We start from the raw sequence: 14,805 nt of genomic DNA on the forward strand, positions 1-14,805 counted from the left end.
ACTCTGCCCAAGAATATACTTTGGTATTTCCTTTTAAGCTCCCCCAAAATCAGCTTTCCCAAACCTACTGTTCAGGATATTCTTAAGCTATATTTCTCCATTATACCTATTGTGTCCAATCACATACTTAAAGCAATTGTGTCCCCTCAGCCATGTGCTAAGAAAATATTAGATCAAACTACTATAAATACTTATTTTAAGAAGAAGTCATTAATGTTTTATAATATAAAGACAAGAGGAAATTCAAATATCGTCCTTCAATAAACTTTGAATGTGTCAAAAGTTATTTTTTTAAAATAATCACAAAATGAGGACAATGCTAGGTGTTAAAATAAAATGGCAAAGCCTGTACTATTTATAGAACCAAGGGCTTTTAAACTATCAAATGCACTGATGCAATTTCTATTTGCTAAATGAACACATTTGCTCAAGAACAACCATTAGCACTATACATGGTATTTTACTGAGAGGAAATAAAACTACTTTTAATAGCACACACATACATATTTATATGATTGTCAATTACAGTTTGCAAGTAGAATCAATATAGAGCCACTGGGAAAACAGAAAACAGGGGGTTCACAACAGTACAGCTAAAATCCTTAAAATGTATGTGTATCTTCCAGGCCGGGTGATCACCCGGAAACTGATATTCCAGGCCACCAATACTGGTAGCCGTGCACACTGGCAGGACTCTGTTGGCTCAATAAATGTGTTAAGAGCCTTAAAGACAACCACCAATATTTAAATGCCTACTCTGCTAGTTACTGAGGATTCAGAGAAATAATACAGGACATCTGTCCTCAGAGAAGCATAGTCTGTCGAGGAGGACACAAATGGCTACAACGCCACGTGGAAACTGCCACATGGATATAAGCATGGGCAAACAAAACGGGGTGGGGGGTAGAGATGGGCCACAGTTGGGACAGAGGAGAAAGATATACAGAATTACATATATGGGAGAAGACAAGGCATGTTAGGGAACTACAAGTATTTCAGAGTTGCCTACTCACAGAGATGGGGGTGAGAAGCAGAGAGAGACAAGAAGCACAGCAAACAGTACAAAGGACTACACGTGATCAGATGTGTGTGTTTGGGGATAGGAGAGGTGGAAAGAACAGACTGGAGAGGCAGCAAGAGTAGAGAGAAAGTAAGGCAGGCAAGATGCCACCATCCAGTTGAGTGTAGATGAACCTCTAACTGGGCGAGCGGCAGGGAAGTGGAGTACAAGGAATAAGACATTGAGGAAGCAGAACTGGTTGGATTTGGTGGCTGAGGAAACGGGGGGGGGGGGGGGGGGGCCGGGTAGCAGCTAAGGGAGTCAGAGGAACATAGAATAACACCAGAGAAGGCTTTTGGGAAAGGAGACATATTTATGCAGAATGGATGGGGATGGAAGGGAAGTTCAGATTTGGATATGTTGAGTTTGAACTATGGTATTTATGGGTTATCCAAATAAAAATGCCTATTTTCACTTTGGGAATCTATTCAAAGAAAATAATCCTGCATATGAAAAAGCTTTACATTCTATTATGTTCAGGATAGTGTTATTCACCATAGAGAAAACCAAAACATAACCCGAATGTCTGAAAATAACACAGAGGTTCAAATAACTTATGATACATTCCATTCCATTCAGTCAAGGAATGTATTAATGTTGATGGTTGTAAAGATGGAGCAACACAAAACACTCGATAAAATACTTAGTTTAAAAGAGAAGGATACAAAATTCTAGTCATGTTATGATTACAACCATGATTTTTAAAACATAAAAGAAAAAAAGGACTAAAAGAATATATCAAATAGTATTAATTGGGTTTTGGTAGTTGATGATAGGGCTAGGGGTGATTTTCAAAAAATTAACAATTTCCCCAAGTAATTTTAACACACTTTTATAACTCTCACAATGGGGAAAAAAAAACTACTTAAAACTAAATTATATATGTGAATTAAAACTTATTATAGGAGTTTCCAAGAAGGTGAAGGTGAGAACCTCTTACACTATCTTCCTTTAAATCAAAGTATGCTTTAGTAATTCCATCACCTAGAAAGTGTGATTCCAGGGTGCCTGGGTGGTTCAGTTGGTTAAGCATCTGACTTTGGCTCAGATCATGATCTCAAGGTTCATGGGTTAGAGCCCCGCGTCGGGCTCTGTGCTGACAGCTCAGAGCCTGGAGCCTGCTTCGGATTCTGTTTCCCACTCTCTCTGCCCTTCTCCCACTCAAGCTTGGTCTCTCTCTCTCTCCCCTTCTCTCAGAAATAAATAAACCTAAAAAAAAGTTTTTAAAAAAAGTGTGATTGCAAGCTATGAATGCAACATGTAAGTGCTATAAATAGAAGATTGAAGAAAAAAAAGTTCCTGTATGATTCCATCTTAAAATAGTAGCTATCATTTGGTAGAAATAAGTTTTTAATAAAATGCTCTTGAATCAATCATTTACGAGTGCTGATATTGTAGGGCAAATGCAAGCCTCTCAAAATATAAATGACCTAGTTAGGGATATGAGCATAAATAAGACTTGAAATCACATAAAAGTAGTATCACAATTGAGTACCAACAGTGTGTGCATATGTGTATATCCACCCATATTTCCTTAATATACGTATCATAAATACAACATGTGTATGTATGCATGGTACATGTGTGCATGCATTACAATAAACCTAAATAAGAGCAGTAACAGTTCAAATCTACTTAACTCGATCTTTAATATTCTTCTGATTAAGCTCACCAATGAAACAGAACTCGTATTAAAATGGTATTTTCCTTTCACAACAGAAAAAATAAACAAGAAAACTCAAGTACTTTAGGTATGCTTATGATTCTCTTTTAAAAAACCAAAATCCGGGGCGCCTGGGTGGCGCAGTCGGTTAAGCGTCCGACTTCAGCCAGGTCACGATCTCGCGGTCCGTGAGTTCAAGCCCCACGTCAGGCTCTGGGCTGATGGCTCAGAGCCTGGAGCCTGTTTCCGATTCTGTGTCTCCCTCTCTCTCTGCCCCTCGCCCGTTCATGCTCTGTCTCTCTCTGTCCCAAAAATAAATAAACGTTGAAAAGAAAAATTTTAAAAATAAAATAAAATAAAAAATCAAAATCCAAATATGCAAGGATATCTTTAAAGGTGTTTTGAATTTTCTCATAAAAGGGTGCTTGAAAATTAGTCTCTATCTACAAATTCTGGCCCAAGCTACCACACCAAATGGTTTAGTTTGGAGAACAATGTAACTTACTCACAGAGAGCCCACCAGACCAGCCTGTGTCCATGTATCAAGGATGCTGGTGCTTTACAGTGTCTTAGATCAAAATTACCTCCTAAAGGGGAATAATAATTTAAATGATCTTTAATATTTCCAATGGCTCCCCAATCCTTTACAAATAAATCCTAAACTTCTTCACACAGTATTGCAAGGCCCTCTAGCATCTGATCTCCAAATATTTTTCCAAGTTCAAAGGCCCTATGCTCCAGGAAAAAGACATCGTTTGCCTTTTCCTGACACATCTAGCCATTTGGACCTTTACTCTCGGTGCTCACTCCACCCTGACAGACCCTCAAGGTCTGATGAAAGGTCCCTTCATCCACAAAGCCTTACCAAGCTGTCAGCTATCACCCAATCCCTTCGTCCCCTGGCCCGTCACTCAGCACACAGCACTGAGAAGTGCTCTGTACCCACTCACTCCTGAAAAGCCCAAACTCACTGGCACTCACAACCCTCCATAGGTGCACACTGAGAAGAAAAGAAGTGGGCCCTTCCCTGGAGTCACCCCTGGAGCGTGCTCACACCGGCCCACCTGGTTTTTAGACTCAGCATCTTCTGGCCTCACATTAAAGAGGTCCTATGCACTATCCATTGTTTTTCTGTGAGAAAAAGTTCTTTACGATGTCAGCAAAAACAGAACAGAGAAGATGACTTCTTATTCACTCCTGTTACCTTGATACCCCCAAAAAGTACAAAATTAATGAGGGAACAGAAAGAAAGTGAAAGGGCTTGATGGTCAGGAGTTGATGGGATTTTTTTCCCCCAATCGTGTCTGATTTCACTTCAAAACTTATTTATTCTTTTATAGACTGAAAGGAAAACCGTATCACATTGCCCATGCCTATCACTAGGAATAGGACTGGGCATGGAGGGGAGCAGACAGGTCGGAGCAGCCAGAGAGCGAGGTGGTGAGAATGAAAGAGGCTCAGGTAAAGGAGATGAGATGAAAAAGAAACAACAAAAAAGAGGGACACTGTGCATATCCCTGAGAGCAAGGCTCTCCCTGTGCTAAACACACTCAGCACCCTCAAGTGCTTGATGAATCTATTAAACAAACGCAGGTCTCCTTCCCACTCCCACCACTTCCAAATGTTTCACGCTTCTTTGGATATCAAGGCTTTCATAAACAGGAATCCTCTGCTGTGACACTCCTGTCCCCAAGCTCCCCCTTTACCCCCCACCTGTTCAAGCTTTAAATTGCAGCACACGTGCTGGACAGGATGCCTCTGGAAAGTCTTCCAGATCCCCCCTTGCTCTCACAGCACCCTATCCTATATAAATATATTCTCTATATATGTATATTTGGGTGAGAACACACATGCACAAGCAGAGGAGAGGGGCAGACAAGGAGAATCTCAAGCACGCTCCACGCTCAGCATGGAGCGCAAAGCAGGGCTCGTTCCACAACCCTGGGAACATGACCTGAGCAGAAACCGAGAGTCAGACGCTCAACCGACTGAGCCACCCAGGTGCCCCTGTAATTATATTTCTGATCAGTTCTTTGAAGCACAGACAGTAAACTCCCCAGGGAAGAGACATGTGTGCTTTTCTCAGCACTGCTGTATCATACCCCAGAAGCAGCACAATGCCTGTGCATCTTGGGAGCATTTACTAAACGAATGATTTAAAATCTTAAAATACTTGTCTGGCTTCATGACTTGTTGGACTTCCCGTACACAACAAAATCCCACACTCCCAAAATGGCTGTTCACCTCTCTGGTCTCATCCCTAGACACCCTCCAAAGGCACCAGTTGCAAATCCCCCAACAAACCACACTCTCTCATTACCTCCATGTCTTGCTTATGATATCCCCACCTTGGAAGGCCTTCCCCTGTCCAGCCCTTTCTTCAGGGTTTAACTTTGGCATAAACTCTTCTGGAAGTCCTCTCTGCTCTCTTTCAGGCTGGTTTAGATACTTTTTTTATTGTGCTCTCCCAAAAAGTTACCCACTTATTTACTATTTATTCATATGGTTACTTATATATCTCTGCCATTAGATTGAATTCTTTCAAGTTAGGGATCTAGCTAATAGTCCCATATGATGATGTCATGAGTGTGTGAAGTCGTTAGCAATCTCTAATACTACATATTACATATACTTGGTCTCTGCTGAGTGAATACACTGAATGGCCATTTTGCAAACAGGAAAGGTTGGTCCAGATAATTTCATGAACAAGAAAATGCTTAAGGGAAATAAATTTGTTGTTACCAAATCCTGAACTACTTTATTTTTTATGACATGTTCAAATTACTTCAATCATATCAGTGCTGAAAAACAAAGCAAGAGATACTTGGAAAAATGTAAAACACTTACAAGAAGCATCAGCATAAAGGATCCCATATAGATGATCAGGAAAAACAATGAAATCATAGTTAGAGTAAGAATTCCACGAATCCACCAGTTTTTCCACCTATAAAGAAAATGTTTATAAAGTTAGCATTTAATGTATTGAGTTTTTTGTGTGGTTTCAGTATTATCAGACTTTCATATTTTCCCTAACTATACTTTAAGAATCCCTTACTTCAGGGCACCTGGGTGGCTCAGCTGGTCGAGGATTCAACTTCGGCTCAGGTCATGATCTCACAGTTTGGTTCATGAGTTCAAGCCCCATTTTGGGTTCTCTGCTGTCAGTGCAGAGCCCACTTCAGATCCTTCGCTCCCCTCTCTCTGCCCCTCCCTGACTTGCGCTCTCTCAAAAATAAATAAAATATTAAAAAAAAAAAAAAAGAATCCCTTACTTCACCTGTAGTAACAACAAAAACAAAAATCTAACCAACAGCATTTGTTCACTCACTCAGAGCTAAATTAAGTGTAAAATTATGTTAGCCAAAGAAAGAAACTAATTTTTGTTCAGTGTGAATGAGGATGAATCACTAGGCTAGGAAGTGAGGTGGTCAATGTGGATATGTGCACACCCCACCAGGGTCATTCAGAAGGGAAGAAGACAGGTGCAAAAAGCCCTCTGTAAAGATGCTCTATCCTTCTCTCCCTCAAAATAAACAAAAAAAACTTAAAAAACACTTTTTTAAGGGGTGTCTATGTGGCTCAGCCGGTTAAGTGGCCAACTCTTGATCTTAGCCCAGGTCATGATCTCACAGTCTCTGAGTGTCAGCAACATGAGGTTCTGTGCTGACAGTGCAAGCCTGCTTGGGATTTTCTCTTTCTCCCTCCCTCTCTCTGCCCCTCCCCAGCGCATGCATGCACACACTTTCTCTCTCAAAATAATAAATAAACTTAAAAAAAAAAACCATGATCTATCCTTTGGGGTGGTATATAACAACAGTGATTTTATTAAGGTGGTATAGACAGAGAACACAGACTTCCAATGAGAGAAAGTAAAGAAAGGATAATACAGAAGCCAACTACAGAGCACAGAAATCTCAGTGAAATGAAGAAGGCAAGCAGGTCAGTCACTGAGGGCAAGGCCAGACGGATGATCACTTTCTCCTAGAGCTCTAAGTGTGCTGCTGGCTTTCTGCACTTAGACACAGAGTCTTAAAAGCACAACATTATTTCCTCATCCTTGGGCCTTTAATTGTTCCTTAGAGCAGGCCTTCCCTGTTGAATGTCTGGCTAGGCTGAGAACTCATCTCCCTCAATCCTCTCTGGCAGTTAGGAAGGGCCCGAGATGCCCAACAGCCCTCCCCTCACACCCAGGACACTCACATTTCACCCCCAGCATATTTGACAGATACTGTCACTATTTCTTTGGCCATGTCATGAAAAATGTCAGCAGCCACTGTGTAAAACCAAAAGGATTCTAATAACACCTATATATGGATGATATTTCTGAATCTAAAATTGTTTCCCCCTGCTTTTCTTCATTCTACACTCATTTTACATTATACTCACAGTAAAGTTTTAAGACTTTTCTTATGTCTATTAATTCAAATGGCAGCATTTAAATTATGATACAAGATACCTGGATTCATCCTAAAGGATAGCAGCATATATATACATACACACATATATGTACACACACGCGCATGCACACACAGTGTTCTAAGCACAGGCTTTCATTCTCCTCTCTATAAAAAAATTAGCTGACTTCATCCATTTATCAAATATTGATTACATTCCCTGCTCTCACCAATCTTCCAGATATTTATTAAATATCCCTTTTATGAGGTCATTTCTGTACTCAAGGTCTAAAATGTCAACAACATTAAGTCCAAACTCTTTCACCTAACTTCCACGGTTTCTCATGAGGTGGTCACATTATACTTACACGACTTTCCTTCTCTCTGCTGTGTGATAAACTATGTGGCTCATAAATTTCTCATTAGACTCTCAGCTTTAGGACTGAACCGAAATGAGCAGAGAGTCAAAAACTGTTAGAGCTGAAAGGTTCCACTGAGTTTTATATACATAACTCTTTATGGATTAATGAATAGATTTGGGAACTGGGCTAGGTCACAGAGCTAGTCAAAGGTACATAATGGACCATAAACCAGTCTCTAATGATAACAGAGATAATGATAGTGATCCCGTCCTGTTTGCATGAAACCCAGAAGTGTATTTAGCTCTCCTGTATAACTGATCCTCAGAGTCAGAATTGTTGAGAACCCATAGAAGATGACAGACACTACGTAAGAGTCACCAATCAGTCCCTAAGTGGATGTTGCCAATGTCCACATGTACCTCTGTTAGACGCCTCTGGCTTTGAACTTAAGAGGATGGTAGCTGCTGAGAACCAGAGATCTTAAACAGAAGACCTACTTTCTTCCTACCATCCAAAAGTTCTGTGATAACTGAAAACCTGAGCCATCAAGAAACATATTTCACCTAGTTATCTTTTATATACCTATTTCCCTTCCCAGAAAAATTCCCCTCCCCCAACAAGGTGAAAGACTAATTCTCTTAATTATTTTCACAGACTCCTCAAATCTCTCAAGAATACTTAATACAAAGAAAATAAAAGAACATACTTATACATATCCATGGATACAGTGACTGAAAGACATCTCTTAAGGGAGAACCACTGAATTCAAAACAGAGCACGATATGAGGGAAAAAAAAAATCACTGTTACCAAAAACCAGAGGATAACCTGATTCTGAATTCAAATTATTGATTTCTTTTACCATGCTACCATGAGCACATTAGAGACAGCTTTGATTTCAGGTCCAAGTTATCACCTCCCAATTGCTTTGGAAAAAGGAACTCAGAATCAATATAGGAGATTTTTATTCAAGTCCCATATCTCCAGAACTACATGAGCTAGAAATAAGGTTTCTAAAAAGTATATAATTCAGGAGTCTCCTTACAAGTGTTTATCTAAAGTGGTCATATACTTATTGTTCAAATCAGTTACAAGATGTACAATGTTTTACTGTCACTACAGATATTAAGTGGTTTTTATTTCAAAAGTAATGATGAGGTTTTAAAAAAAAAGTATTTTCCTAGGGACACAAACATCATGAGTCATCAAGAACCTGGGCTGGCAAAGCAGTTCACCTGAGCCAAGAATTGGTACACAGAGACACTCCTCAAGAATAAATAAGTACTTTGTGGGCCATCTGGCAAGAAAAGTTTTTGAAAAAGTCCATCTACCAGCCATTGGAGGTTGGACAGGAAGTGTGCAAGTTCTTGGAGAGAAGGAAAATGGCATGATAAGTACAAGAGCACCCAGTATAAGGCTATGCCTGTATGTTTCCTTGGTTTCTCAACCTCAGTGCTAATAACGTTGTGAGCCACAGAATTCTTTGTTGTGAAGAGCTGTTCAGTGTACTATAGGATGTTTAACATCCTCCCCGGCCTCTACCCATTATCTGTTAGTAGTGCTATCTCTGTGACAACCTAAAATGTCTCCAGTCAATGCACATGTCCACTTGTGCAGTTTCGGGTGAGGGGGAGCAGGGCATTGCCCCTGGATAAGATAGATGATAGCTGAAGAAGAGCTTCACTAACGGATAGAATCAGACTTAACTGGTTAAGTGACTATTCATCTCCACAAGACCCACACACAGGTCAATTGGGACAATGTGCCAAGTGCCTAAAAACCTTCAGGCCTCTTCCAATTTCAACACCTTATGCTCTATTTAATATGATATATTAAAGCCTTAAAAATGAGCATAAATCTAGTGTTGCCTGGGTGGCTCAGTGGGTTAACCGTCCACCTTTGGCTCAGGTCATGATCTTGCGGTTCGTGGGTTTGAGCCCCTAGTTGGGCTCTGTGCTGACAGCTCAGAGCCTGGAGCCTGCTTTGGATCCTGTGTCTCCCTCTCTCTATGCCCCTCACCCGTTTGCACGGTCCCTCTCATTCTGAAAAATGAATAAACATAAAAAAAAAAAAGAGCATAAATCTTAACCTAGCTACAAAGAAAAATGTTTAATACAGAGTTGTTTTTAATTGTGAAAATCTGGAAACAAGCTAAATGCCCAGCAATTTTAGTTTAGTTGAATAAACTGAACTACAGTCATACAAAGGAATATTATCATGCAGTCATTAAAAAATTTAAGTCATTAAAAAAATGATATAGTTTCTAATACCACAGAATGAAAATGTAACCAGAAAGGTAAGAAACAGTACAATGCTATTTTTATATTATACACCACACACACACACACACACACACACACACACACACACGCAGAATACACACAACGCAGAAGAAAAAAAAAACTTCAAAAAGTAAACATCACAATATTTTAGGTATCAATGTTTTGGTGGGAAGATTACAAGAGGTTTTTTTTCCCCCCCTGCAATTCATGTAATTTTATAATGCAATTAATATTTTTAATTCTATGCATCTACAACTTCTAAATTTTTTCAAGACAGACCATTTTGGGTATGAGATTAAAAAGAGCCTAAAATGAATTAAGATAGAGTTTGAAACATTCATGTAACCTTTAGAGCAAAGTCTGAGAAGACTGAAACTTGTTATATATTACTTATTGTTCATTTTTTCAAACTAATTGTAATTTTTTTTATTCATCTTTGAGATACAGACCATGAGCGGGGAAGGGGCAGACAGAGGGAGACACAGAATCGGAAGCAGGCTCCAGGCTCCGAGCCGACAGCACAGAACCTGACACAGGGCCTGAACTCACAAACTGTGAGATCGTGACCTGAGCCGAAGTCAGACGCTCAACCGACTGAGCCACCCAGGTGCCCCAAAACCAATTGTTTTATAAACAGAACACAATACCTAGGTTCATAATGTGGTTCTATCACTTACTGACTGCATGATCCTTGACATATAACATTTCTGTGCCTCAATTTCCTCATTTATAAAATAGGTCTATATAACTGAACCTGTTACAGGGTTGCTGTGAGAATAGTCAGTATGCGTAAAGTGCTTGGAGTAGTGCCTAGCACAGAGCATATGCTCAAGAAATAGCAGCTGCTATTATTTGCTATTGTTACTTTACACTAGGGAAAAACCCTTCATCATTAAAGAAAAATCTAATATAAATGACACACTAAAGAAATCATTCTTCAGAGGTATTTTTTTTCATTTTTTAGAGAAAGTAAGAGAGAACAAGTGGGGGAGACGGACAAAGAGGGGGACAGAGGAGGCAGGAGAGAGAGAGAGAATATCTTTTTTTTTTTTTTTAACATTTATTCACTATTGAGAGACAGAGAGAGACAGAGCATGAGCATGGGAGGGGCAGAGAGAGAGGGAGACACAGAATCCAAAGCAGGCTCTAGGCTCCGAGCTGTCAGCACAGAGCTGGATGCAGGGCTCAAACCCACAAACCATGAGATCATGACCTGAGCGGAAGTCAGATACTTAACCAACTGAGCCACCCAGGCACCCCAAGAGAGAAAGAGAATATCTTAAGAATCTTAAGCAGGCTCCATGCTCAGTGCAGAGCCTGGCATGGGGATCAATTCAATAACCCTGGGATCATGACCTGAGCTGAAATCAAGAGTCAGATGCTAAACCTGACTGAGCCACCCAGGCATCCCAGCATCATTTTTATATAACATCAGTATAAAAAAATTTCAGGGGCGCCCGGGTGGTTCAGTCAGTTAAGCGTCCAGGGTCATGTCATGATCTCATGGTTTGTGGGTTCCAGCCCCGCATCGGGCTCTGTGCTGACAGCTCAGAGCTCAGAGCCTCGTTTGGATTCTGTGTCTCCCTCTCTCTCCACCCTTCCCCTACTTATGCTCTGTTTCTCAAATATAAACAAACGTTAAAAAGCTTTTTAAAAAAATTTCAGAGTTGAAATAGACCTGATAAGATTTTAAAGAAAATGTATATGTGTGAATGAGGTCAGAAAAACTAGGATCAAGAACTATAAAAATAATAATCATGTTTTCAATAATGGACAGCAAAAAGTTATTCTATTGGTTAAAAAATATGAAAATTTCTGTTTGAATCAATTTATTCTGATATGGTTATCTCTTAGAAATTAAAAAACAGAAAAATTTGTATTACATTTATTAGATATGACTAACCAGTGTTTTTTGTTATGACCTACTGGTAGTAAAACCAATTTAGTAAGTCACAACTAGCCGTTTTGTTCCATAATATAGAACAGTATCAAAATAAATCAGAGAGTATCACACACAATAGCAAGAATTGCTTCATAACATTTTGCAACAGTTAAAATATACATTTCTGTGTCTCTTGGGATGTGGTGTAAAATATGTCTTTTACTGTGTGTCACAATCAAAAAGCTGGAAAAACACTGTTCTATACCAACATTTAAGATTTCACACATTAATCTGGATAAAGCTTACATTTATTTTGCTTTTGTAACTTTTATAATTCATATTACTAAAGTATACAATGGAGGACAATATAAAAGTTGCTGAATCTTGATGGTGACCAAACATTAAAAAATATAGCAAACATAAAATGATAAAAGGGTTGTGGAGTTTGGGGTGATAATTTAAGCTCAGTAAAAGAAAAAGAATGACCTATTTATGTCTGGCATTTGAAAAACAGGGAACAGAGAATATGGAATTTTCTTTATTAAACGTTCCAATACCAGGAAAGGCTACCTGATGCAGTAAATGGATCAGCGGCTTGAGCAATCTGACAAAACTAGGACAAGAGTCTCGGGTCTACACCTTCCTAGCTCTGTAACCTTCATCAGTTGACCTCTGAGATTTGGGTTTCTCACACTTCACAGGACTGTAAGGATTAAATGAAAGAATATACATCAAGCATTTAGTACCATGCCGCATATTTGGTGAAAAAGTATAAGCCCTCTCTTTCACAGTTCCAAAACTGTGAAAAAGTGAGATTTATTACACCAACCGGCATAACTGCACAACTTCTCCTGAACACCCATTATAGTCATCTTCACCTAATCGTACCTGGAAGATAAACCAGACAGAGCTTTCTTGAGGATCTCAGGGGTTCTATCTGAGGATGGTGGAATTTCTGGAATATCAGAATCGGTTCTGGAATCCAAATCTCCATATCTATCATCAATATCTGTTTCCTAAAATTAAAGAAAAAGGAAAATCACTTTGCAAAATTGAAAAACGAAAAGAGTACATGCTTGCCAAGGTACTTAACTTATTGCTCAGTGTGTCAAATCTCAGTTACATAACTTGAAACAAAAAAAGAACTTTGAATAACCAAGCACTATTGTACTTCCTGTTAGAAAGTTTGATCATCTTTGCTAAAATCTATCAATATAAAGGATTAATTTAACCAAAAGACACAAATAGAAGCTCCTATATTATTTAAATCAGAAACCTACCAACAAGAGTCAAATGTTGGTTGTTTTGCTACTTAACTGAGAGAACATGTTAATTCCGATCAACTGCACAGTTTTCTTTTGATTACAATCAAAGCCATCAACAAAAGAGTGTCTCACACTGGCGTGCATGTGTGTGTGTGTATATATATATATATATATATACACACACACACACACACACACACACACACACACACACACACATATATATGCATATATACCATTTTCACTTCCTTCATTTTTATTAGATCCTCAAGAGACAACCTCAGTGAAGCAGGTCAAACAGACATTATAACCTGTTTTATGGATACATAAACTATGATCAAAAGCATTTTATTTGATGGTAATATTTTTTATAAAGTTATTTAAAATGCAAACTGACCTTTAAGAACACATGTACAGGAGCTGTGTGTAAATGCTCTAGCCTTTGACAAAGGTGGTCACTGTGCAATTTCCAGGGTTTGAGTGACCAAGGAATTTTAAGAACAGATCTATCAAACATTGTTTTAAAGTTGTTCATTCAGCTCTAACGTGTCTCCACCCCTATGTCCTCCCCTTTCCCACACCCACCACCCTCCACTCCCAGCAACCTCGAGTAAAGAGTGCTACACGTACATGTGCTTTGGGAGAGTGGTTTACAGAGGATGAAACTGAGGCAAAGGTGCTGAACTGGGCTGGAGGAAAGGGAATATTTATAGTGAATATAAGCAGAAAGAACACTGAGCAGAACCTTGGGCCAGAAGTGATCCAAGGAATGAGTGCCTAGGAATTCAGAATGTTCCAGAATCTCAAACCGAACTGAGCCCTTACTAGCAACCAAGTTTTGGTAAATGTCATCACCCCTTTTACCGGTTTCTTCATCCAAATAATGGAAGCATTTAATATAACACCAAGGACTCAGTAAAGTCAAAGAAGTAGGAAGCTATTATTATGATTGAATCAAGTCTTTCAATTCCTCATTAAGTAGCTTACCAAATAAAATTTTAGCCTCGGGAGAACACTTTCACAGGTTTTGTAAAGCAATAATAAACTTTTTGTTTACTAACTATAACTTTCTTATTAAACAATTATTAAATTAAATGTGTCATCATACCAAAAATAACAAATGAAACAGACATGCTGAATTCCCACTGCGACACCGAGTCAGTTGTCCTCAAAGCAGCTTAAACATAGAGAGATGTTGATGACTATAACCCACCAGACAGAACAACCCCTGAAAATGTCAGGGCACTGCTGCCAGTCTGACATGCCAGCAGGTCCTTGACATCTAGAATGATGGAACACATCACTTCTCTTTTCCATTTCCCTACCACCCTTTTTTTTAAACTTCAATAACCCAGAGTGTTGTAGGTGTGGTGTGAGTGGTGGTAGAGATGGTAATTAATGGACCTGGCTCCCTAAGGCAACATCACCATGTTGCAAAACAGCACTAGACTAGGAATCAGAAGTTGCCAGCACTAATTCCACCTCTACTCTATTACTGTGATGAAAGGCAAATCACTTGACCCTTTGGTTAAGAAACTCAGCCTTTGGGGGCACTTGGGTGGCTCAGTCGGTTAAGCAGCCAACTTCAGCTCAGGTCATGATCTTACAGTTCACGAGTTCAAGCCCCATGTAGGGCTCTATGCTGACAGCTCAGAGCCTGGAACCTACTTTGGACTCTGTGTTTCCATCTCTCCCTGCCCCTCCCCTGTTCATGCTTTGTCTCTCTCTCTCTCTCAAAAATAAATGTAAAAAACATTTAAAAAATTAAAGAAAGAAAATACAAGAAACCCAGCCTTTGGTTTCCTCGTAAATTAAAAGCATTGGACTAGAACTCAAACTGTGCTCTTCCAAACACAAAGCTCTCAGCAAGCTACCTTAAAGTCTACTTGGCAATAATG

At 39.3% G+C, this 14,805-nt stretch overlaps 1 protein-coding gene across 1 annotated transcript in view; it reads right to left on the reverse strand.

Moving 5' to 3' along the window:
• The window catches only part of CDS1 (CDP-diacylglycerol synthase 1), a 72,089-nt gene that overhangs the window by 41,377 nt on the left and 15,907 nt on the right, over positions 1 to 14,805 (reverse strand). Inside the window, exons 2-3 of the mRNA XM_047856831.1 lie at positions 12,531 to 12,658; positions 5,571 to 5,667 (exon numbers count right to left, since the gene is read on the reverse strand). Coding sequence (XP_047712787.1) covers positions 5,571 to 5,667; positions 12,531 to 12,658 — 225 coding nt within the window. The remainder of the gene's footprint in view (positions 1 to 5,570; positions 5,668 to 12,530; positions 12,659 to 14,805) is intronic.

Source organism: Prionailurus viverrinus, chromosome B1, assembly GCF_022837055.1.
Source record: "Prionailurus viverrinus isolate Anna chromosome B1, UM_Priviv_1.0, whole genome shotgun sequence".
Classification (NCBI taxonomy): domain Eukaryota; kingdom Metazoa; phylum Chordata; class Mammalia; order Carnivora; family Felidae; genus Prionailurus; species Prionailurus viverrinus.